Here is a 27,340-nt window from a genome sequence, read left to right on the forward strand (position 1 = left end):
GTTAGCACTTTTGTGTGCTAAATACTTGCTACAAGATGTCTGGTAAAGTGCTAAAGTAATAATCTATTGAAAATGCAGGAGAAGAGAGAACTAGCATATCTACATGACAAATTGAGGAGCAGACTTGGGCAACACTCAGAAGCTAACACACAGCCCCGGAAACAGCAAATCTGTATATGGACTAGACTAGTTACAGGAAAGGTAACTAATTAGTACTATTTTAATAGTCAAATCTCTAGTATATTATATTTGTCTCCATGGTAGTGTAGCTGGTGTACAATGGATGTATGAATGCATATCACATGTGCAACCACCCATGTATACACGTGTCCCATACAGTATACTCACACCCCTTGCTACTGTAATGACAGCACATATAGGTATGTTAAGTAAAGGAAATAATATACACCTGGCATGCAACAAAATATACAGCCCGTGAACCCAGGAACCTGTACACAATATTTAAGCATATAACCATTAAGCCATCTGAGCTGCACTATTTTATGATGTTTTCAACCACAGCATGCAGTGCAGTCGGTTTATCATAGGGTAGGAAGACTGTGGAATCAGTACTGATTTAGTTGTCAATAACTTGCAGCACTGTCAGAGCCAAGAGCACCTTGGTACAATTCTGGACCACACCAGATGAAGGGAGGGTAACAGTCTTTGGACATACAAACACATTGGTAATGTTACAAAGGAGCCCATGCCACTGACATCTGCTGCACCCTCCCAGAAAGTACAACTATTAAGTACACAGTACACTGTTACAAATTCAGGATAGGCCATACACAATGGCCAGACATACACAGACAACCAGCCATCAATACACACAAATGTTTTAATGTGTTTTGCGTCAAAGTATTACAACATTACAAAACATATTTGCCTTAAATACAGGAAGCATATGACACTTAATTATGTATGTTCTTAAACAGCCTCCAATTCTGATCCTCAGATTAACCCCTAGAATTGTACAGTATCAAATGACACAATGTAAAATGATTCTCTCACATAACAATGGTTTCACCATTATAAGAGTGTTCGATCAAACTGGGAAACAGACTTTTTCCAGAAAAGTACATTGTAACCCACTACAGTCCCCATGGTGGAATGTATGAAAAGTAACAGCTATAGAATGTTTGTCCATGTAATAACTAATATCTATCACATGTTCTAACAATTCTAAGGCATGCTATATTATTCCGCAGACCCACCTCTTGACTGCACAGGGTTCTACATGCTCTCCAGTCTTTGCACTCATATGTATGGCACCTTCCTCACTTAATGTGTCTTATTCCACAACATCACTAGGATGATAGCAGGAATGTCAGCATTAAATACTGATCGATCATACCTATCAACCTTCTACTGCATGACAAAAGTCTGTCATATAAGTGGAGGACAGAGGTCCAAACACAGGGCCATAATTGAAATATTAAGAAAAAAGCACCTGGAGAACAGCAATCAATCCACGTTCTATTATGAAAGTAGAATGTTCATAAATTAGTAACAGCAAACCGGTTTGCTATTACAAATTTGTGGACATTCTACTTTCATAATAGGATTATGAATGATTATCTTCTCCAGAGTGCTTTTCTTTAGTGACTATTGTTGGTTTGGTTCCATATTAGAAATATTGCTGTTATATACTGATAAAGTTGCTGGTGTTACAGGGTTGGTTGCAACATCTCTATTCTGAGGGATATGAAGTCAGAAACACAACTGGATATTGCCATTTACTGGCAACAATGACCAGAGTATGCCAAAGATTTTCCAAGGCCAACACCTGTCTGGGTAACACACCAAACATAACAGGCAAACCCCTGGCTATTATGTGGATAGGCCTACAGTTCAGAGCTATGTAGACACATAACTTTGTCAGACTGACATCCATGCAGAAGGAGCATGTACACACAAAGCCCGTAAAACTGGCAGTATTCACACCATATAACAGCAATGCTCACATTCGGTCCCTAAGTCTGTAACCTTCTCCACTATTTAGTTGGCCTGTCTCCACAGGTCTTGTTGTAAGAGTTATTCCCACCTGCTGTGCATAACACTCAGTAGCCATACAGCTCCAGGATGTGTTCCTCACAGCCAAAGCAAAGGGACAATGCCCACATTAAGTACTCAATTACAGGACTGTGTTGCCATGACACTAGCTATTGTAAGAGCTACCCAGCTGTTCTGCATGTAATTAGCAAGTGGGGAACACCCACTGGTGCACAGGCCATCATCTGGTCAAGAGCATTAAAGACACCTATTCCAAACATCTGTCTACCAGTACTCCACATTGAAAAAACAAAAAGACATGGAGCAACCTTCTGATACAACTCAGTGCGGTGTGAAATAATAAAAAGGTATGTGAAACAAGTCAGCATATAGGTGAATGTAGTATTTGTTTTCTAATAATGGGAAATAGGATTTTGAAAGATTTATGGCTGAGCAAGACTTGCTGTAGTGATATCCTGCTAAACAGCCCCTATGGCCATAGCATCTGTCTCTCTCTGCTGTGACATAGAACATAGACAAAGAACACAGCTCAGGACCCTAACTCACCCCAGGAAAGGACAGCTCACATATGACAAACACAGTGCTACCTGTGAATATTAGTATGATACACATGTTTGTTGTGTAAATCTAAGAGAACTATATAGTGTGCATACACATTCCATAGCCAGAGAACAGGCAAGATTCCACACATGTGGATGGACAGGGTTGTTCACAGGTGGACTGTTGCCCATCATGCCCCTGCCACAAGTGCCACAGCAGGTGTTACGAGACGCATGTTTTGGACTGTCATGGAGGCATAAGCATGTGTCAAATCTAACACTGGACATATTCTCAGGGTCACAAATGCAACTCTTCATGCTGTGTGCGACAAAATCCTTGATCTTGGAGATGCCCACCATTATTAAGCTGAGGTCATAGATAGATGGTTGGGTGAGATGTTGGCAATCCTTAACTGTGGGATGTCTGTGTCACAGCATGTGGCAGGAGTTAGGCATCAGTCACATGGACATAGGACAGCACATGTGCATAGGACAGCACATGTGCTGGGAGTACAATGGTGTAAAACTGTAAACCATGGCCATATTTGTTACCTGTATCAGATTACACACAGTCAGAATACTGATCTCACACACACAAATATACACACTTGGCACGACTGAGATTAGAACCACTACCTACCTAGGTCTTGCTATTAAAGTACTCTGCATTTATTGCACCATGCCACAGAGAAAGCAGAGGGCAAATTAGTATTCCACAGTTCCTCTAAGGTGAACAACATCCACTGGCCTTGCACAGTATGTCAATGGGAGATGTCCTGGGTGAGAATGGCCAGTAAATACTATCAACTACAGAATATACTACACAATGACCAACACAGACACAACCATACACACATTTGCCACACACCTGCAGTTAGCAGCCCTGCCTATCTCATCGATTTCAGTCCATACTTTTACAGAGTTTTGGCACACAGCGCATGCCTTATTAAGGCTGAAGAGTGTCCTCAGTTACCTGGATGGTCAATGGTGACAGTGGTCTTCATACAGTGGACCTTGGGACATGCTGGGGAAGTGCCATGGTGTAAAATAGTAAACCCAGCACTCCACCCATACTGGATATAGTACTCGCTCCATACCCATGATAATGCTATGACAAACCTAGCAAGTATCCACACCATATAACAGCAATATTCACATTAGGTCCCTAGGTCTGTAATCTTCTCCACCATTTAGTTGAGGGTGCCACAAAGCTAGTAGGGTGAAGATTGTTACATGGCGAAAACCTCTCCTAAGGTGAGCAACATCACCATCCTTGTAATGTATGGCACTGTGCAATGTATTTGGAGAATAGGGCCTCAGAATGCTGTCTCAAGCAAATATGCACACTCACACACACTTGCAAGGCATACACACACACATACGTTCACATTGCTAGGACTCAGAGGGTAAACCACACCTGTCTACTCATTGGTAGAACAGTGTTATGCTGGTACTGCAAGCTCAAGGTAGCATATAGGGTGAAGAGTGTCTCAAGGCTAGTACCCAGCCTTTATAGTGCATTAAGGCAGCAGCCCTTTCTAAGTATAGCAATGCGAGAGGTGTAGGGGGGTGAGAAGGTCCTCAAACCTCTACAAGTTTACAAACTCACAAACACTGTTATACTCTGTAATGCACACAGACACATTTGTCAGTACTGAGATCCATTGGTGCAGGAGTCCCAGGCTAATGTCCATAAAGATATTAGAAGAGTAGGGCATTTTTATTTTTATTTATTTTATTTTACATTTGTTGACCCGGGTATGTCCAGACTGAGACATAGCCCTTTTCAGCAGAGTCCCAGGGAGAAAAGCTCCATAATACAGTAAAAATAAGCTAATGTTATACAAACTGGTATAAAAGACTAAAAACATAAAGTATTTTAACATTGACAAACATAAGATTGTTGTACATACATGTTTGAATAAGAAAAAAAAACTTATATATATATGGTAACTCCTAGGGTGCAAGGCATTCTTTCAGATGATAATACATGAAGAGAAAGGTGACAGAGAGTAGGCTGTGTTTGAAAAGAGACAATCAGTAACAATTTCAGAAGTATTAAAGAGGAGAGAGGGGGTGTATAGATAGTAGGAAGGGAGGATGAGAGAAGAAGTAAGATGCGGGAATCTGCAGATGATTGACAAGAATGAAGGAAGGACTAGGAGAAGGAAGGAGGGAAGGTAGGTAGATCAGACGACGATAGTGGTAGAAGGGAGTATGTTGGTTGAATGGTTGTAGTCAGGGAGGATGAGAGTAATGGCAGCAGATCCATTGCTGTTTGTGGTAGTATTCTTTTGTAGCCAACTTAAATTGTTTGAGTATTTGTCTGATTTCTGATTTTCAGAGGGAGCTTGTTCCAACCCATAGAAGGGTAGTAGCTGTATATGTTTTGACCTGATTTTGATTTGGGTTTATAGATATGCAATAGATAAAGGGATAAACTCCTGAGATTTCACAGCTGGTGAGTAGTTAGATATAAGAGAAGACAAGCAGGACAGTATTCTGGCTGATACAAAATTGAGTGTATGGTTTGAAGCTGCGTGAGCTGAAGTAGGTGGGTAGTTCTAGCCAGTTTAATTGTTTCAGGGATAGACAGTGGTGGGATTTATAGGTTTGTTGAGCTGCAAATCTAGCAATATTGTGGTATGTCGATTCAAACATTGACAGTAGAGTAGAGTTTAGATTAGATGGATTTTGGGAGCAATAAGGGTAGAAGGTAAGCATGTGTAAGTGTGGTTCGATCTTCATGGGGAGAGAAATTTTTGTTTCTATATAGGAGTCATAGCTTCTGATGAGTCTTTTGATGCAATTATTAATGTGATGAGGTCGAGAATTTCAGTTGAGTATCGCCAATGGTAAGACCTTGGAGTTTTGTACTTCATTCTACTAGAATAGGGCTATTATTTTGAGACATTATAGAAAAGGAAGCTTTGATATGATTTAAAACATTGTTTTAGGGAGAAAGAGTAGCAGTTTTGTTTTTTTTTGGGTTAAGGATGAGCTGACTGTTGGAGAGTACCATATCTCTACTGAATTAAAGGAAGATTGGTTGGCAGCTCTACAGTTCAGAGGGGATTTAGCTATGGTTATGACTGTGGAGCTCATCAAGCGTATTGGACAATAGAGGTGTGTGGACAGGAGTAAGATTGGTAAAAGATATTAAAAAAGTAGTGGGCTGAGAATGGATCCTTGGGGAACTCCCATTTTAACTGGAAAGAGGAGAAGATAGTGCAGAGAGTACCATCTGACAGGATTGAAGTCTATCAGTGAGGTAGCTAGAGAACCATGCTACAGTGTCCAGTAGAAATTTAGTTCCAGTTAGTTTCTTAAGTAGCAGAGAAATTGTGTGAAACAGTATCGAGAAGGCCTTTGAGAGATCAAAGGAACAAACAGGAGATGAGTTTAAGGAGATAGTGTTAAGGAAGGAAGGAGAAGGGGCAGTAGTAGTGCTATGCTTAGTTAAGAATCCATACTGTGCTGGAGTGAGCAGTTTTCATGTAAGAGGTGTTGAATAACCTGTGTGTGTATGCATTTCTCTAAGATTTTAGAAAGAGAACAGAATAGCAATAGCAATAGGTCTAAGGAAATTTGAGATTTCTGTGAGAGTTACCTCCTTTATGAATGGGTAGGGTGTAAAATTGTTTCCAGATAGCTGGGACTTGAGATTCTGATATAGAACGATTAATAATGATAGATATAAAGGCAGAGCAAGAGAGTGAGCAGCAATCTGAAAGCGCAGTAGGATGGGATGTTGTCAGCAGATACAGAGCATGTTTTAGCCTAAATGAAAGCAGAGTTTTTTTATGTAGGAGGTGGGCACGGGTTTGAGGGAGAAAGTCTTAGGAGAGTTTTCTATGGAAGAAGTTTATGGCAGTTTGGAGGGGTAGTAATAGAGTGGCTGGGGATTAAATAGCTTAGCTATAGATTCCTATGAAGCAGGCGTTAGAAGGTGTTAGCAGTTTCATTAGGTGATTTGTAATAGGGACATGGGTTTTAGGTGAGGTAGTAATTACCAGGATACGTAGTATTTGGTTTACTGCATTCCAAATTTTTTTGGGGTTGGCTTTTAGAGTGGTAGGAAGCGTTCGGTAGAAATTCTTTTGTCTCTTGTTGATATGAGTTGTTTGACCTGATTTCTTAGTTCTTTATATCTTTGCAGGTGGAGTGGGTCTTTAGTTTGTAAACCATGTTTTTCCAGGCTCTATCTCTAGCTTTCATAAAAAGAAATATGGGTAGATTTGTATAGCCAGGGGATATATTTGCTTTTATCCTTATTTCTTCTAGTTGGTGCTATAGAGTTTTAAGATATCAAGGAAAATTTTGTGTTGAAGAGTATTGGACAGCTTCATTGTGTACAGGAGCTTGTGGTAAGGAAGTTCCAGTTTACTTTGGATATAAGGATATTTAATATTTCAGGATTTAAAGTTGGTGAGCCTTTGCCAATATCCGAAGCCCAGGGTGACAGGTGCAAGCCGTCCCTAAGCAGCGTGGCTTGTCCAGCATGTCATCCCAGGCAGACAGACATTGATCCCCTTTGAATGACACCAGAATTTAAGCCAATTATTAAAGCTGATCATCTTATCACTGTATTGTGGCATCATTCTAGGTGAAGGTAGGATACTGCTCAAGGTCAGGGTCATACCTGCCTGGGCTACATAATCAGAGAGCTCCTCGACGTCCCCTTTCATGTAGTCCAAGGAGGTATGTCTCAGGTCGCTGACACCAGCGTGGACAATGACTGAGTCGCTTGTACCTGCTGTTGAGAGACCTGAGTGCTATGCTATGTGGCGGATTCTAGCGCCTCGACAGGCAGCTTACTGTGACCTTCTCCTTACTCAGTCTGGTGAGCGGACGCCAGTGTGCCTGACTATGGAATCACCAATGACAAGTGTGTCTGGCATTTTGTTTGGCCTTAAGGGCTGTGACTGTTTGACACTCTGACTGTGTGGTCTATGTGTTGCATGTGTTGGGTCGAGGTGGTAGTTGTTTGGGTGTCTGCTTTGGTGGCCTCTGCTGTTTTGGTAAATTTTGACCAGAGCCTCCGAGTATGTCTTTGTGTGAGTATGTGTATGATTTGAAGTTGTGATGGTACCATGTGACTGGGTATGTATTGTGTGTGGTTGCCTTCTCCTCCTGTCTGGTCTTGCCAGTCCTATGTTGAGAGAGCTCAGCCTCCAGTTTGGCCGTATAGTTGCATCTCTCGCATGTATTTGTGTTTTGTGGGAGAAGGAGAGGATTGTTCAGGTACATGAGGCAATTGTAACATTGCCTCAATATTCCCAGGTTCACCAGTTGAGCTGGAGAGGACACTAGCAACTGATCCCTCGACATACTAGAAGTAGTAGATAAAGAACTTTCAAAGGACTCCGGGGGAAGTGGGTTTTGGGCTGTACATGTGGATGGACAGGGTTGTTCACAGTTGGACTGCTGCCCATCATGCCCCTGCCACAAGTGCCACAACAGGTGTTACGAGACGCATGTTTTGGACTGTCATGGAGGCATAAGCATGTGTCAAATCTAACACTGGACATATTCTCAGGGTCACAAATGCAACTCTTCATGCTGTGTGTGACAAAATCCTTGATCTTGGAGATGCCCACCATTATTAAGATGAGGTCATAGATAGATGGTTGGGTGAGATGGTGGCAATCCTTGATTGTGGGATGTCTGTGTCACAGCATGTGGCAGGAGTTAGGCATCAGTCATGTGGACATAGGACAGCACATGTGCATAGGACAGCACATGTGCTGGGAGTACAATGGTGTAAAACTGTAAACCATGGCCATATTTGTTACTCAGACACACACAGTCAGAATACTGATCTCACACACACAAATATACACACTTGGCACGACTGAGATTAGAACCACTACCTACCTAGGTCTTGCTATTAAAGTGCTCTGCATTTATTGCACATGCCACAGAGAAAGCAGAGGGCAAGTGTGCTCCACAGTTCCTCTAAGGTGAACAACATCCACTGGCCTTGCACAGTATGTCAATGGGAGATGTCCTGGGTGAGAATGGCCAGTAAATACTATCAACTACAGAAATATACACAATGACCAACACAGACACAACCATACACACATTTGCCACACCTGCGGTTAGCAGCCCTGCCTATCTCATCATTCAGTCCATACTTTTACAGAGTTTTGGCACACAGCGCATGCCTTATTGGGCTGAAGAGTGTCCTCAGTTACCTGAATGGTCAATGGTGACAGTGGTCTTCATACAGTGGACCTAGGGACATGTACTGGGGGTGCCATGGTGTAAAAATAGTAAACCCAGCACTCCACCCATACTGGATATAGTACTCGCTCATACCCATGATAATGCTATGACAAACCTAGCAGTATCCACACCATATAACAGCAATATTCACATTCGGTCCCTAGGTCTGTAATCTTCTCCACCATTTAGTTGGTGCCACAAAGCTAGTAGGGTGAAGATTGTTACATGGCTCTCCTAAGGTGAGCAACATCACCATCCCTTGTAATGTATGGCACTGTGCAATGTATTTGGAGAATAGGGCCTCAGAATGCTGTCTCAAGCAAATATGCACACTCACACACACTTGCAAAGGCATACACACACACATGTTCACATTTGCTAGGACTCAGAGGGTAAACCACACCTGTCTACTCATTGGTAGAACAGTGTTATGCTGGTACTGCAAGCTCAATGTAGCACATAGGGTGAAGAGTGTCTCAAGGTACCTTTATAGTGCATTAAGGCACAGCCCTTTCTAAGTATAGCAATGGGGGGTGTAGGGGGTGAGAAGGTCCTCAAACCTCTACAAGTTTACAAACTCACAAACACTGTTATACTCTGTAATGCACACAGACACATTTGTCAGTACTGAGATCCATTGGTGCAGGAGTCCCAGGCTAATGTCCATGGAGATATTAGAAGAGTAGGGCATTTTTATTTTTATTTATTTTATTTTACATTTGTTGACCGGGTATGTCAGACTGAGACATAGCCCTTTTTCAGCAGAGTCCCAGGGAGAAAAGCTCCATAATACAGTAAAAATAAGCTAATGTTATACAAACTGGTATAAAAGACTAAAAACATGAAGTATTTTAACATTGACAAACATAAGATTGTTGTACATACATGTCTGAATAAGAAAAAAAAAACTTATATATGGTAACTCTAGGGTAAGGCACATTCTTTTCAGATGATAATACATCGAGAAAGGTGACAGAGAGTAGGCTGTGTTTGAAGAACTTAATCTGTAACAATTTCAGAGAAGAAGAGGAGAGAGGGGGTGTATAGATAGTAGGAAGGGAGGATGAGAGAAGAAGTAAGATGCGGGAATCTGCAGATGATTGACAAGAATGAAGGAAGGACTAGGAGAAGGAAGGAGGGAAGGTAGGTAGATCAGACGACGATAGTGGTAGAAGGGAGTATGTTGGTTGAATGGTTGTAGTCAGTGAGGATGAGAACAATGGCAGATCCATTGCTGTTTGTAGTATTCTTTTGTAGCCAACTTAAATTGTTTGGTATTTGTCTGATTTCTGATTTTCAGAGGGAGCTTGTTCCAACCCATAGAAAGGTAGTAGCTGTATATGTTTTGACCTGATTTTGATTTGGGTTTATAGATATGCAATAGATCAAGGGATAAACTCCTGAGATTTCTAGCTGGTGAGTAGTTAGATATAAGAGAAGACAAGGCAGGACAGTATTCTGGCTGATACAAAATTGAGTGTATGGTTTGAAGCTGCGTGAGCTGAAGTAGGTGGGGTAGTTCTAGCCAGTTTAATTGTTTCAGGGATAGACAGTGGTGGGATTTATAGGTTTGTTGAGCTGCAAATCTGGCAATATTGTGGTATGTCGATTCAAACATTGACAGTAGAGTAGAGTTTAGATTAGTACGGATTTGGGAGCAATAAGGGTAGAAGGTAAGCATGTGTAAGTGTGGTTCGATCTTCATGGGAGAGAAATTTTTTGTTTCTATATAGGAGTCATAGCTTCTGATGAGTCTTTTTGATGCAATTATTAATGTGATGGTCGAATTTCAGTTGGTCGTCAATGGTAAGACCTTGGAGTTTTGTACTTCATTCTACTAGAATAGGGCTATTATTTTGAGACATTATAGAAAAGGAAGCTTTGATATGATTGGCTGTTTTAGGGAGAAAGAGTAGCAGTTTTGTTTTTTTTGGGTTAAGGATGAGCTGACTGTTGGAGAGCCATATCTCTACTGAATTAAAGGAAGATTGGTTGGCAGCTACGAGTTCAGAGGGGGATTTAGCTATGGTTATGACTGTGGAGTCATCAGCGTATTGGACAATAGAGGTGTGTGGACAGGAGTAAGTTGGTAAAGATATTAAAAAGTAGTGGGCTGAGAATGGATCCTTGGGGAACTCCCATTTTAACTGGAAGAGGAGAAGATAGTGCAGAGTACCATCTGACAGATTGAAGTCTATCAGTGAGGTAGCTAGAGAACCATGCTACAGTGTCAGTAGAGAAATTTAGTTCAGTTAGTTTCTTAAGTAGCAGAGAGTGTGAAACAGTATCGAAGGCCTTTGAGAGATCAAGGAACAAACAGGAGATGAGTTTAAGGAGATAGTGTTAAGGAAGGAGAGAAGGGCAGTAGTAGTGCTATGCTTAGTTCGGAATCCATACTGTGCTGGAGTGAGCAGTTTTTCATGTAAGAGGTGTTGAATAACCTGTGTGTGTATGCATTTCTCTAAGATTTTAGAAAGAGGGAACAGAATAGCAATAGCAATAGGTCTGAAATTTGAGATTTCTGTAGAGTTACCTCCTTTATGAATGGGTAGGGTGTAAAATTGTTTCCAGATAGCTGGGACTTGAGATTCTGATATAGAACGATTAATAATGATAGATATAGGCAGAGCAAGAGAGTGAGCAGTAATCTGAAGAAAGTAGGATGGGATGTTGTCAGCAGATACAGAGCATGTTTTAGCCTAGAAAGCAGAGTTTTTATGTAGGAGGTGGGCACGGGTTTGAGGGAGAAAGTCTTAGGAGAGTTTTCTATGGAAGAAGTTTTATGGCAGTTTGGAGGGGTAGTAATAGAGTGGTTGGGATTAAATAGCTTAGCTATAGATTCTATGAAGCAGGCATTGAAGGTGTTAGCAGTTTCATTAGGTGATTTGTCGGGACATGGGTTTTAGGTGAGGTAGGATTACCAGGATGTAGTATTTGGTTTACTGCATTCCAAAAATTTTTTGGGTTGGCTTTTAGAGTGGTAGGAGCGTTGCGGTAGAAATTCTTTTTGTCTTTATTGATGAGTTGTTTGACCTGATTTCTTAGTTCTTTATATCTTTGCAGGTGGAGTGGGTCTTTAGTTTGTAACCATGTTTTCCAGGCTCTATCTCTAGCTTTCATAAAAATATGGGTAGATTTGGATAGCCAGGGGGATATATTTGCTTTTATCCTTATTTTTCTAGTTGGTGCTATAGAGTTTAAGATATCAAGGAAAATTTTGTTGAAGGCTTGGACAGCTTCATTGTGTGGGAGCTAGGTAAGGAAGTTCCAGTTTACTTTGGATATAAGGATATTTAATATTTCAGGGTTAAAGTTGGTGAGATTGCGGGAGGAAATGTATCTACGTGGCTTAGGGAGGTGGCTAGTATATCTAAAGACTGCTATGGGAGAGTGGTCACTCAGGGAATCTGGAAGTGTTTGTAGTTTGTGATGTTTTAAGGGATTAGAAATGAGTATCCAATCAATAAGGGTACTGGGAGAGTGATTGTTATTCCGAGGGGTAGGTTCATGTGATGAGAGGGGATAGGGTTATTAAGGGTTAACCAATTAATATTGACATCCCCAAGAATGATAGTTTAATTCTGAACATTTTGAGAGAAACAGGAGACAATGCTTTCCAGCTCGGGAATGTTATCACCTGGTGGGATGTAAATTGCTACTATGGTAATAGTAGTATAGTTGTTGAGTGGAAGGTTGACTGTTAGTATTTCAGCTGGGGAGAAGGATGGGACAGAAAGTGGGGGTTGGGTGATGGTGAGGTGGATGGAATAGATAATAGCAACTCCACCACCCTTTTTCTTTGTACGATCTTGGCGTATTATGTTGTATCCGGGGGGAGGAAATCACTATCAAGGTTGTGAGGTTTTAGCCAAGTTTCTGTTACTGCTATAATGTTTGGAGTGTGATTAGATATCCATGCATGGAATTGACTAACTTTATTAAGGATGCTTCTGGTATTAATTGAACAGAAATAGATTTATTTATTTGATGTGGAAAGATGGCCATGGTTTGAAAAGATATTTGAAAGTAAGGTAGTGTTGGAGCATGGTCCTGGGTTTGGATGTATATCTCCAGATATGAGTAGTCTGGTTGGGTAGTATAGGACTTTTACAGTAGGTAGATGGTATCTAATATATTTTATTTTGTTATTAGATGGTAGTGAGTGAGAAGGTGAGATTTTTATTTTAGGGAGCAGGGTATTTGTGGGCAGGATAGAGGCAGAGATTATAATAGGCTGCTGTGGGTAGGAGAAGTGATTTGTGTATGGATAGGTAGGGACTTTGTGAATGGGGGATAATGGAGTGGGTGGTGATGTAATGGTAAGTAGGAGGAATAAGGTAAGTAGCTGGAGAATAGAAAGGATTGAGCTATGCATGGTAGTAGAGGAAGTATGTATGTAGGTGGTGTTGGCAGGGAGCAGGAAGGTAAAAATGTAATGAGTTTTTGACATGAAAGTTTAGAGTGGGCTCAGGTAGGTTGTTAGTAGTAGGTTGAAAGGTAAAAAATGGTAAATTCTGATTTATGGGGTAGTGGTTAGGGAGAATGGTAGAAGGGGTATGCAGGATGTAAAGGCAGAGAGTAATAAGAGAGTATAAAGGCAGAGAGTGATAAGAGAGCTAATGGGAATGAGGTGGGTGTGGTGTAGGTGGGGGAGGAAACAGGTGGTTAGGTATAAAGGAAATGACATGAGGGTGGGTGGGAATGGGGGTGGGAGAGAAGTGAACTGAGCCTGAGCGTAGCGAGGGCAAATGGAGCGGGGCAACACCAGAAACAGAACATATGCCCAGAAAAAACAATCAGTAAGTTTATTACTTAGAAAGAAAGAAACCAATGGAAGGGGTGCCAAAATTCCAATATAGTACAAAAGGTAACAGTCCTTGCCTTGCTTACCCAATTGAACAAGGGGGAGTTTAAACTACTATTGGTATTTGAGCAGAGGTTTAAGAGTGCATCAGGTCAGGTATTTAGTTAATGCAGAAATTTATGGTTAGGGGAGAGTACCACTTAAAGTGAGTCAGGGGCTTGGGGGGCTTAGCGATCATGATATTGTGCTCACTGCAGCTGCCCTGTACTAGCAATAGGCATTACACCTGGTAAAATAGGTTATACAGCACTTTAGAAGATTAACTAATTCCCATACTTAATTAACATTTAGTTTAGGATGGAGATGCTATCCGTAGAATGCTTGGCTGCACAATTACTCTGCTCCTTAATTCCACTACAGGCAGTAACTACAGGATTGCCAAGGGGTTGAGGGAAGCTAGAAAAGTTAGGAGGGATAAATAATAATAAGAATAAATTAGGAGAGTAGTGCAGAAGGTATATAACATTTAACAACAGTGTTATTCCACGTGTAAATCCTCTATTCAGTTCCAACACAAGCTGTTTTATGAACAAGGAACACAGTTTAGGTACAGTTGCACCATTCACATTCGCTGTTCTGTCTGCTTAAACTGAGTGACTTTAAGCTTGAAATTAGTTTTCTACAATGTTAGCATTCAGGGTTACTCTCAATCACTGCTGCCAACAGCAAATAAATTGCACACTATCAACATGAGTTACAAATAAATACTCTGTAGCAAGATGTAAGCCACAGAGTTCTAAATAAGAGTCTGTAATAACAAGGCATTTTAACCATTTAGGCTAATATTTCCAGCCTATACCTCACAGTGTGTTACAAATATACTTCCTTACAGCAACAACAAACTACATAACAGAGACACGAAGTTAGCGTTATTCAGAACAGTTGTATTACAGTAAATATCTGGCTATTTACCATCACTATACTTTAATTTAAGACAACAACTCTACAATGACAACGAAGTAAATGCTGTTACTGAATAGTCTAAAACTATACACAACACAGAGGCTATAACAACTTTAGTAGCAGAACACTTACAGTTTGGGTCAGGAGTCCCGAGTGAGCACGCTATCACAGAAGCCGCCTAGCAGGGGAAGGATGGGAGAAAGTAATAAATTTAAAGATGGCACCAAGGAATTAACAGTTGTGTTATAGCCTTAGCCAGGAAGAGATGTTCAGGGAGGGGGGAGGGCAGGGACAACACCAGAAACAGAAGATATGCCCAGAAAAAATAATCAGTAAGTATATTACTTAGAAAGAAAGAAACCAATGGAAGGGGTGCCAAAACTCCAATATAGTACAGAAGGCATGTGAGTACACTGGTATCACGGCACCTGACATTTGTCAGCATGCCATCTATAAACTACTGCCACTTGAGTGATCCCCAGGGTGACAGTTATATTCACCATCCACTCACCTGAATTTCTCTTGAAGAGGGCGTGTGAAGTTCTTTGATTGATATGCATGCAATATATATTGCATAACGTGGCCAGTGTCTGGGTTATGAACCTGTCCCCAAGCATGTTCTGTTGAATGTGCTAATGTGGTTGAAGTATCCATGGCATGTGTTACATACAGATTTGGGGTTTCCTAGCTGTAGCATTTGTAACACAGCTGGGCAGACATGGCATTGTCAGTCATGCAGGGATTGCCTGTAAGTAGCCAAGATGTGACAGGGAACACCTGAAGGTTTTGGCCTCTTTCCATATTAGACAGTTGTTTCATGCCTAGGGTCATACATGTCAGGTACACTTGCAGCCTACCCAGTTGTTGAAGGTGTCTACTGAGTTACATGGCAAATGGGCCACTGGACCTGCTGATTGGCCTAATGTGCTGGGAGAAGAGGGAGACATTGATCTCTTCATTCCTGGATGACACACCCTTAGTTATGCAATGTGCCACATGGAAGGACTTTCTGTCCACAGTGGCAATGTGGTGGTCAGAAGATCAGAAGAGAGGTTGCTGTCAAGCTGTGTTCACAGACCTCCAATAAGGACATTTGTCTCCACTGGACTACCAATGATGTGGTCATTTGTGGACAACACATTGATTCAACAGGGGATTGGGACATATTTCTTGACACTGAGACTAAGGCCAGTGTTCTGACAACAGTTGGAGGTGTCAGTGGCAACTTTATGCAGGATGTTAACATAATCTGGGGATGTAGCCCCCAATTAGCAATTGTCTGCAAACATTGTTAACCACAGTTCATTCCTGTTGGGCTGGATATCAGAGCCACACACAGCACACATGACTGGACACGGGACAAGAACCTGTGGTACTCCACACATGACTATTTGGCAGTCTGACACCACTCACGACTGTTTTGCAGTCTGACATGGAGTCCACTGCTTTCACACTATGAGTTCCATCTGTGAGCCAGTTTGCAACCACTTAGTGACATAAGGATTAATGAATAGATGAATGTGTTTGCCGATGATTCCTGAGTGCGGAATTGTATCACAGGACTACAAGGCCCACATATTTTGTTTCGGACTCCATATTGTCCTATAGTAATATCACATGACAAACAGATTATAGGACTGAAGAGTGTCCACAGCTACCACAAAAGTGGGCCTTGTACAGTGGACATTTGGTAGTTTGCTGGGTGGACCAAACAAAAGTGTAGCAAAACCCACCCCCGATGGATATGGATCACAATGTTAACAACACAACCACAGAGACACACACTTGACAGGAATGAGATTCAAACCCCTACCTAACCAGTTTACTGCATTATAGTATTACACATTTATCAGATGCGCCACAACACTTACAGAGTTGAGATCTCCAAAGGTATCTTTAAAGGTGAGTGACATAAGTAGCAGTGATAAAGGAGGGAAAAGGGAAGTGTAGTAAGTGTCAATAACCTCAAAATCATGTCTCTACAACTACAGACACTCTCACACAAACAAACACACTTTAGTTTACTGCACTATAGTATTACATATTTATCAGATGCGCCACGAAACTTGACTGCAACACGTGTTCTGATATTGGGTAATGGGATGTGTACTGGGTGGGGATGGAGTAAAACAGTAATTCCTTCACACACACACACACTTGCCAGGTCTGAGATTCAAAACCCTACCTATCTACTTATTTCCTTTAGAAAGTTATGTATTTACTGCACACACTATTGAGCTTACAGAAGTGAGGCTTGTCCGAAGGTGCATCTAAGCTGACATACATCAGCAGACAGTGTAGAGTGGGACTATGGGATGTGTACTGGGTGGGAAAGGCTTCATAATGGTAGCCTCTCTCACTGTCTGTGTCTCTCTTCCCCTTGTGTATGTGTGTGCATGTTTGAATTATTGTAGTATATTTTCCTTAGATATTTGTGCATATCACACAAAACAGGTGGAGATTTACCACATATCTGCCACCTATAGCTGGCTGTGGATTTTCCTGTCCAGTGTGTGTGTGTGTGTGTGTGTGTGTGTGTGTGTGTGTGTGTGTGTGTGTGTAAAGACCAAACAGTTTACATTTCGGTGTGTGTGCACAGACATCTGCAGATAACAGATATCTATGGTCCACTGTGGTGTCAGACATGGGCTTTAGTTCTCTAAGTGTAGAAGCATGCCCAGTATGACCTTCCATATTGAGTGTAGGGATGCATTCTCTAAGTGTAGGAGCATGCCCAGTATAACCCTCTATATTGCTTGTGGGAATCCATTCCAGGGAGAGTTGTACTCCAGAACCAGGAATAAAAATGGAAGCAAAGTGAAGGTTGGTATAACAGACAAAGTTGCAAAAAATATGAAAAAGAAATACCAAACCAACAAAGCTGAAATCCAGGAACTTTAATAAATAAAAATCCATACACAAGGATAATGGTAAGTGCTCACAAAAAATTGGCACACTGACCCCTGCATATAGTGGACATACGCCAATTATCATGTTGATTGGGACAGCTCAGGCAATCTGTGCTGCACTGATATGACTCAACAAACTTACATGTTACTGCCATTTATACATGGTGTTGGGGGGGGGGGGTACACCTGACAACTTTACACATTTGCACTGACTGCTCTGGTATTTCAATTATACTCTGTTTGCTTCCATTTTGTAATGTATTGTTAGATTGTAATGGCATACATTTCAGTTTTAGACATCTTACTCTTCAGAACTATACTGCAACTGCCAGACTTGTTGTAGTATGTCTGTGTAGGTCTGTGGGGGGGCTGTTCACCATTGCCAGCATTTGTGGAGCTTTGCTCGAACTTTGTTTCCGGTCATCTACACCTGTCCTGCTGGGTGAGGCTGGGGGGGTTAGAATGGGAATGCTCATTGACATCCATGTGTGTGACTTGTGGACACCCACAATTAGTCGAGCCACCACATGTACTGCAGTGGGAGCTGTCACATTCAGTACTACTGCCTAGTATGGGGGCAACAATATTTGTTATGGATTTCATGCTGTCCCATATAGCTGTCAGCTACCTGCTGCTATCCCATTTGGCCACCCAATTCCCTTGCATGCTTGCATCCATAGCATAGTTATAACTATCAGAACATACTACTCCATTCAGTAATTGATGGTAAGGGTGACTTACTTTGTACCAGGGGTGGTACTGAGGATGGTGCTGGATGGCTGACTATGTAGGATGCATGCAGTACACTCCCTATACATGGTAAAGTACAGGTAGTGTCATGTTTGGCATCCCTTTTACTGTATGTGCAAGTCGAAGAGAGGTATCAGTCCCTGGGTCCCTACAGTGTCAGTGTGTGTGCTATACGTTGCCTCTTTGCCAAGGCATCGGCATACTGGGCACGCCTCTGTCTGCCTCTCGGGCCAGGCTCAGGAAGTTCCTCTTCCAATTCCTCTGTGCCTGTGGTGACCTTCGCAATGGTGGGGGGCTGTGTGGCCCCTCCCCATGTTGTTCCTGCTGCAGTTGTTTCCACAGCATCATATTGTGTAGCATGGCACATACTATGAGCATTTGTCCACATGTAGCTGGAAAGAACTGCAAGGCTCCACCGGATATGTCAAGGCAGTGGAACCGTGACTTGAGCATCCCAAACACATGCTCTATAATGAACCTGGTTTGTGCACGTGCCTCATTATGGCATTCTTGTTCGGGGGTGTGTGCATTTCTGATGGGTGTCATCAGCCACGGCTCCAGTACATAGCCAGCATCCCCCATTAGATGGCCAGTTGGGATGTCCTCCCTGGCAAACCCCTGATACAGCTGTGAGGAATGCCAGATGTGGGAGTTGTGATAGCTTCCAGGGCTGCCAGCACACACTTGCATGATAATGCCCTGGGCATCACACACAACCTGGCAGTTGATGGAGGGGAAGCCCTAGCGGTTGATGTAGACCCTACCCCGCTCACCGGGTGGTGCTTTGATGTGGATGTGCATGCAGTCTATGGCACCCAGTACCTGCAGTTATTCAGCTACAAGGTGGAAGAGATGCATATTGCTGGTCAATTCCTCATGGGTGTTGGGGAAGCAGATGTGTTCACAGACATGTGGTAGCATGGTATCCAGGAACTGATGGAGTACTCTGGATGCAGATGTCTGTGATACCCCCATTGTATCTCCAGTAGGTCTTTGGAAAGTACCTGTAGCTGGTATTCTTAAGGCTACACATACCTTAGTATCCACTGGGATGGGTTCCCCTCTGTTTGTTCTGGATGTGAGGCGAGGCCGGCACAGCTCCACAATTTGCTATTTGATATGTCCCTGTCCACCCTGTAACACTCTACAATCTCCAGATCATGTAGCTCCTGATAGGTTACCCTAGGTCTGAACTCTCTCCTCCTCCTCCTGGGTCTGTGGGGATTGGCAGCATTATCTTCCTCACCACCGTCAGCCTCCAGCACATGGTGATGTATCTGAGCAAGGGCAGCCCCGAGCATTTTGTCGGTTTAAATTTCCAGGTTTACTCCAAAGGTGCAGAGTTTGTGGAGAAACACAGACTGAGGGGTGTTTCCATACTTTATAATGGTGTGATGCTACTGCTGCCTGTCAGACTGGCTGTTTCTGATTCATTCCAGCTGCCAGCTTACTTGCTCATGGCTTGGAGTTAGCCACTGTGAGTGTTAGAAACATTACTGGTGATTTGTAGATGACTGCCTTTATTCTGCTGTTGCCCTTTTTGTAATTAATTTTTACTTGTATCTCCTCCCATTTATAGCTCTGCAGCTACCTGCCAGCTGTATTATATTTGCAGGGCCCGTTCTGAGTTGCAAGACTCCCATAGTAGTGATTTCTACATCAGTTCACCTTTATTTTGTGCTGTTACCCTTTAATTCTATTTTCCATGTCCTCCCATCTTCAGTTCTGCAGCCACCTGTCAGCTGTATTATTTGAGTGCTTTCATTGGCCAATTGTGGGATGCAGACTCCCATATTGCTGATTTGTACAGCATTTCCCTTGTTCTGCTACTTCCTTTCCCTTTTCCTTCTACCCTTCCTCTTCCAGCCTGTTGGTAGTGTAAACAGCAAGATATGTCCTTCCCCTGCACATGCACACTCTCTTCAGTTCATGGAATATGAGTACACAGCCTCAGGCAAACCCACTCTCCTAGCTGTGCTTAGCTAAGCAGACACCAGCCAACAGGACTCCAATGTGCTTCCAGCAAGCATGACACATCCCCTTTTCATGTTCCTTGCTCCTCCTGCCTACACGAGAGTGTTAGAGCACTTACACGGTTAGGTGCAGTCTGACACTTAGACATTTTCCTGTTCAACTTGTGAATCAGTATAAGTCCCCTCATTAGCATACTCCACTGCCTTAAGCCCTAGTTACTGCACTACTCCCGAGCCTACCCCCTTAGCAACCACTGATTCCTGCCTATGTTTACTTTCTGCATGCCACTGATTATAATGGCAAAATGCAGAAAGTAGTTTTACTGCAGTTTCTCCCCCAATTCTACTTCTTCTCCCACCTCCCACTAGTGTACCACATCCCCTACCCTCAATGGACGAGTTCAGCCAACATAAAATAAAGTTTTATATTTTATTATTTTCGAGTGGTTTTTCATGCCAATGGCCATATATTTGGCCATTGGCATGCAAACCTTAATTAATACATGCTTTCTGGATAGCTGACATGGCTCCGTTGTGTAGATTGCAAAAATGTATTCGGTTAGTAACCAAATACATTTCTGCAAGCTACACTGTTCCAGCACAAAACATGCTGCTTTGCTAGATCACTAATCAGGCTCATTTGCATGTTTTTCACCAGCAGATGAGCTCATTAACATCCCACATGGCTTTCCGTGCTGGAACAGTGTAGGGCCGCTCGTGCAGTGAAAACGGCACGTATGCAGATCGCAAAGCAGCCATTTTCTGTGCAGGAGCAGTTATACTGTTCCTGCATGGAAAATTTAGGTACGGGAATTCCGGGGATTATCTTTAAATGTTAATGGTCTCACAGATATATACAAAATAAAAAGAACAGTGAACTATATTAAAAATGTTGAGTGCAAATAGCTGTGCTACAGGAGACACATTTGGAAAGAAATAAACATGTGAATTAGATAAAGTTTTTCAGGATGGTTATTCAGCAGAATATCTGGAAAAAAGGAGTCCTTATATTACTTGCAAGAGGAGGTCCAATAGTGATAGAAGAGGATAAAAAAAATAATAATGGTAGATATGTAGTACTAAGGGGCTACTAGCAAGTATGGAGGATTACACTTGCATGTATTCACATTCTACCTAAAACTGGTATAATGGATCTTAAGAAAATTCTGGCAGAAATAATCAGTTTTCAACAGGGACTATAACTTATAGGTAGGGACTGGAATTTGATTTGCAGCAGGGAAGATGTGTCTGGGGGGCCCAGAAGGGAAACTATAACAAAGGAGGCTAGATTTTTGAAGAAAGTTATGAAAATATTTAGCATGGAAGATGTGAATTAAGTAGAAAGAATTCAAAGTGAATTTACATATTATTCTCCAAGATACAAAAATTATGCTAGGCTAGACAGAACTAATATTTCACAGGAGCATGTGCATTTAATTGAAAGTTTTGATACACATCCAATAGCTATTTCAGATCACGCACCAATAATAACTAAAACAAAAATGCAGGGTAGTGAAATAAAAATGAGACACTGGTGCTTTCCCACCTACCTGTTGAAAACAGAGGAATTTAAGAAATGGGTAGTGGAAATTATGCAGAAGTTATTAGACAGGACAGAAATTTCTTCTGAAAAATTTGGCTAGGGAGTGAGATAAAGAGAATTTAAAATTAGAGTGAAAATAAAAAAAGAGAGATATGGTTAAGAAGCAACAACAATTATTTAGAGGGACTGACGAATGTTAAAGTGTCCAATAAAATTAAAAAAATAGGGTAAAAACACTAAAGGTTCAGACCAACAAAACAACAAGAAGAAGGTAAAATAAAGAAAGTCTGAACCATCAGACTGGAAGCAAACACATTTAATAGAACTGATAAAAACAGTGAGAGCTTTCCCTTCATCAGACATTATCACAAACTACTGAAAGGGTATATAAATAGTACACAACCAGTTATCATTCAATAAAAGGGTCTATACCCCATTAACATAGGTTTAATAGGTAACACTCCATTTAGACCTGGGCTTCTATCTGCCCTAAGTTCTATAATCCACTTAGTTTCACATAATTCAGTCATGTTTACTAAGTCCCCTCTCCTGGCATTCATTTTCACAATTTATAAGACTAAAAAAGTAAAAGTGTGTGTTACATTATTTGTAATATGCTGATATAAAGCATTATGAATATTCTATGTTCATATAGAAGATAAATGTTGCAAAATTCTTTCTTTAAAACGACAATTTGTTTTTCCTACATAGAAAGATTAGCAGTCCCTGCACTTCGCAACATATACCACATTCTTTGTTTGACAATCTGCATAAAAAATAATTTTATAACATTTGCCTGTCACCAGGTGAACAAAAGTATTCCCATTTGCCAACATCGAACCGGCCTTTCAATGTCTACATGAAAAAGTATCTTGTCGAATTGTTTTAATATCACACTTCTTACTAATGTCCTTTTCCTTACATAATAAATCCTTTAAATTTTTATTACTTTTAAATGAAAATGAAAGTTTGTCACCCAAAAAGCTCATGAGCTTATCATCAGTTAATAAAATACTCCAATTTTTCCTTATAATATCACATATTCCCCCTATATCATTCCTAAATTTTAAAGTTACACATTGTTTGTTCATGGCCCTATCACAACTACTAGATATCCTTGTCATATTACCTTTCGTATGCCATGGTGTAGCCTTATTAGGTCGATCCTTTTTGCTTTTATCAATGACCTGTGCCACCTTAGTTTCATTATAACCCCTAGATCGAAAACAAGCAACCAAAGAACCAGTTTCTTCTTCAAACACTGTGTCCTCAGTACATAATCTGGATATTCTATATGTTTACCCTTTTACGATGTTATCAAAAACATGCTTTGGATGCATGCTATTATAGGACAAAAGGCTATTTTTCCAACAGGTTTTTCTAAATACCGATGTCTGTATGTGTCCAACATCATTCCTGTTCAGTCTAACATGTTAAAGTGTTGCAGAATAGGGGGAATTTCACAAAACAAGAAGCGGAGCAATTGCAGACTGCTAAGTAGAAAATAAAAGATTACCTCGATAATATACATGCGTTTAGAAAGATTGCTATTAAGCAACTGTTTTTTTTATAGTAATGCCAGAGCACAAAAACTTTTAGTACCACGACTAAGGCAAAAGAAAGTAGAAAGGATTGGCACCAAGCATAGGGAGCCTATAACAAGGAAGATAATAAGAGATCCTCTAGGGTACTAGAAATATTTCTGAAATTTTATGAAAGTCCGTAGAAAGCAGAGAAAAATGAACATCAAGAAAAGGTAGAAATGAAAATGTTATGGAAGAATTAAATAAGCCAAGGTTATAGGTAAATGAGGCTCAATTACTAATACTAAGGATAGGAGGAGATGAGATAAAAATGGTGATGTACAACCAATCAACAGTAAAGACCACAGGAAGAGATGGTATTCTTGTGGAAGCTTGAAAGATATGAGGGAAACAAATAATAAAGATCTGGAAGGTTTTGTTTAACAGCATTTTAAGAGGAAGAGAAGCACCAATTTACTGGAAGAAAGCAATGGTTGCTGTAATACCTAAAGAGGGTACAGACCAGCAGATTCAAATTCATACAGGCCCATTTCAGTTCTAAACCAATGATTATAAAGTGCTTATGGCCATAACGGCTAAAAGAATGGCAAAGGTGATGCCAAAATTGATAGACATGGATCAATGTGGTTTTGTGAGGGGAGGCAAACATTTGACAACATAACAGAACATTGATGATCCAGAGGGAAGCAGAATGTAAGAAAATACTATTGTTGCTGGTTGGTTTTGATGCAGAGAAAGCATATGTCAGAGTAAGCTGGAACTTTATGAGCAGGGCAATGGCAGCACTTGCATTCCTTGATAAAATTATATGGTTGCTTAAGAGGATATATAAGGGATTGCAGGTTTAAACTGGGTGGGCTCCTCTCTGATAATTTCTGCCTGAGCTGAGGAACCAGGCAGGTGTGTCTTCTTTCCCATTTGTTATTTGCATTGTATTTACTGGCAAAGAAAATAATGGATTAAGAAATTCAAGGATATAATTGGTATGGCAGTCAAGAAAAGATGGCTCTATTTGCAGATTATTTTATTTTATACCTGATAAAACCAGAAAGGTACATTACAGTGTTGTGGAACATTTTGAGACAGTTTCAAATCTTTTCATGATACAAAATTAATGAAGTTAAAACAAAGGCCATAGGGCTAAATTATGTACCCACACAATAATTGGTTCAGCAATATCCATATTTATGGGGACATGATAAAATGAAGTATTTAGGAGTATGGCTTAAAAATTATTCTGGTGTGGCAGCTAAGGATATCTGGGAAGAGCTTAAACAAAGGAGAATACAAAAACTGAGAAATTAAAAGCTCTGTTATATGGATATGGACATAAAGATGCAAGCAGTTAAAATGTTTTACCCCTTTAGTTTTATACACAGATCAGGCAGAGGAGAAGTTGTGGATAGCAATTAATAAAGAGCTGAAGGATTTCATCTGGGAGGGGAAGATGGCAAGAGTCAAGTGGGATAAACTGATTCTATCCAATAGAACAAGACAGACTGGGATTACCTGATTTGACGGGGTATTTCAGAGCTACACAGTTAAGGCTTCTATATATAGCACAAGCAGAAACTTATAATTCAAAGTGGAAAGGGATGATGATGAAACAAGGGGGTAAGCTCAACAAATAAAAAGAGTGACTAGGATTTTGGATGCAGACCTTTAAGGAGAATAATAGTACAATATTCATACAGAATATTATATTTATAAAGTAGCAGAAAGTACTCTAGGAACTAAGCCAACATAGGAGTGGAGAAAGGAGATTCTGCTGGTAGGGATGACTGCAATTAGGGATACAGACAGTAGGCAATAGAGGGCTGGAATTTATTGGAGAAAACTGGCAAAGGAACTAAGGTACTGGGAGCAAATACCTAGACAGGGAAAGGAAATACAATGAGAAGATGCCAAAAATGTATTTGGACTGCAGGTTAGAGATTGCCTTCCCTATCAAGGATTGATATAGGCAAAGAGAAAGAAATAGGGAGTCTTAAGCGATAGACCAGCACTGGAAGAGTTTTTAATAGAATCTAGAACAGAAGTAGCTGTTAAAAAATGAATAATTAGTAAAGCATACAAAATGTTGCATGATAACTCTAAGAATCAATCAGAGGAGGTTAGAAAGGATTGGGAAGAGAGACTGGATAAGCAATTCACAAAGAAACAATGAGGGGATATATGCATGTCTCCCAAATATGCAACAAAGTCTACAAGACTTAGGATCGTTGCTTGGAAGCATTTACATGGGTATTTGGTATTTTTATACCCCAAGTAGACTCCAAATAATTTTCGTTTGGTAGACAGCAAATGTTCGAGGTGTGATGGGGAAGAATGAGGTAACTTTGAACATATTTTCTTGGACTGAATGAGCTGGCAGACTTTAAAGATTCCCTGCAGACTGCTCTGTCAGAAATATTGGGTGAGTAAATTGGTGTAACTAAGGAAATGATTTTTTGGGCTATGATACAGAATCAGAGTTGCCTTGTAGTAAGGCCTTGCTGAGTATAATTATGTTGTCTGCCAAAAAAAAAAAACAATTACTAGAAAATGGAAATCAAAGTCTAAACCAACTTAACTAGAAGTAGTGAAAATAGTAATAGAGATACAACAACTGGAACTGTGATCTTTATTAAAGGGTAGGAGCAAATTACATAGGAAAAAATGGGAATTGTGGGAACAATATATGCAGAGGAGGAATGAGGTTTTAAAGAAAGCAGGATGTGAATGAGCTATGTAATGTTTGACTGATAATGACTGGATAAATTATAAGTGATATATAATGTTTGCAACTAAAACTGTGTCAATAAGATTTGTTTTCATTTATATAAATGTGTGACTGACTATGTTATAAGTGATTATCTAATAAAGATTATTCTTGTTTAAAAAAAAACATTTGACCAAATTTCTTACCAAAACAAGCCTTCTAACTTGTTGAACTCTTCTTACAAACATTTTAAGCCAACATTTTGAAAACATTTCTAAATTCTGCATTAATGAGTACATATTCTGTGGATTTTATTTTTATTTACTCAAACTGTTGGAGACTTACCTCTGCAGGTTATAGACAGTTCATCCCAAGCACCATCTTCAGTGCAAATGGAAACATTTCTTCCTCCAGTACTGAAATATCCTTCTCGACACTGGTAAAATACTAAACTTCCCAGTGTTGTAGTACTAGAATTGGATATGATGATGCCATTTGCCACCACAGGGGGGCTACCACAGTCTATTGCTGAAAATCAAAATGAGTAATTAAAATGCAACAAAACTAATATTACATCACTTTTTCTTAATGTCATGCCACTGTGAATACAAATATTAATACACAGTTAAAGTACAGACGCTCAAAGTCTATTATACATCTACGGTAATATTTGACAAATGCCTTAACCATTAGGCCACCCTCCCACCCCTAAATTGTCTGTTGAGCTTTTGTTACAACAATCAAGTGTAAAGAGAGATGGCATAAGGTTAAAGGATGTTGAAAAGAAAGCTAAGGACCATTACACAATCTTCTTCAGCTATGTTATCTAAGAAATAATATCTAACATTGCTCTGACCATACTCATAATGACACAACTTACTCTGACCCAGTAGACATTGTCAACATACTAGAAAACAAATTCAGTGTGAATTTTACCCTAGAGCTGAATATCCAAAGTCCACTAACCCTAAAGCTCTAAGACTCCCATCATCCCTAAAGACAGTGTACTGAAGATGCCCTCCAAGAATATAAATACTTCTTCAATGGGACCTGATAATAAACTTGGCTGTTTAATAAACGGTGCCAAACAAACTCTGGTAGAAACATTCCTTAAACTATTTAACCTGAGATTAGCCACTGGTTTTATCCCTGTAGTTTGGTGCACAGTCATTATCAGTCAAACATTACATCTAAATTTTTAACAGCGGATAAATAAAAAAATGGTGGAGAGACAGGTCCGTTATGCAGTGCCTTTCCTACCTCCAGAATTTGCTCCTCCGGCAAATTAAGGGAGTGTGATACATCTCCTTCAGCGGCACAGCAGATAGCATTGTTGCCTCAAAGCAAAAGGTTCATTGCTTCGATTC

General features: G+C 40.6%; 1 protein-coding gene across 2 annotated transcripts in view; it reads right to left on the reverse strand.

Annotated features, from left to right (window-relative positions):
- The window catches only part of SUSD1 (sushi domain containing 1), a 1,084,671-nt gene that overhangs the window by 726,743 nt on the left and 330,588 nt on the right, over positions 1-27,340 (reverse strand). For both annotated transcript variants that reach the window (XM_044061072.1, XM_044061071.1), the window contains exon 6: positions 26,319-26,501. In XM_044061072.1, the coding sequence (XP_043917007.1) occupies positions 26,319-26,501 (183 nt within the window). The remainder of the gene's footprint in view (positions 1-26,318; positions 26,502-27,340) is intronic.

The sequence above is a fragment of the Protopterus annectens genome, chromosome 2.part0 (genome assembly GCF_019279795.1).
Source record: "Protopterus annectens isolate FY-2018-M chromosome 2.part0, PAN1.0, whole genome shotgun sequence".
NCBI classification, from domain to species: Eukaryota; Metazoa; Chordata; order Ceratodontiformes; family Protopteridae; genus Protopterus; species Protopterus annectens.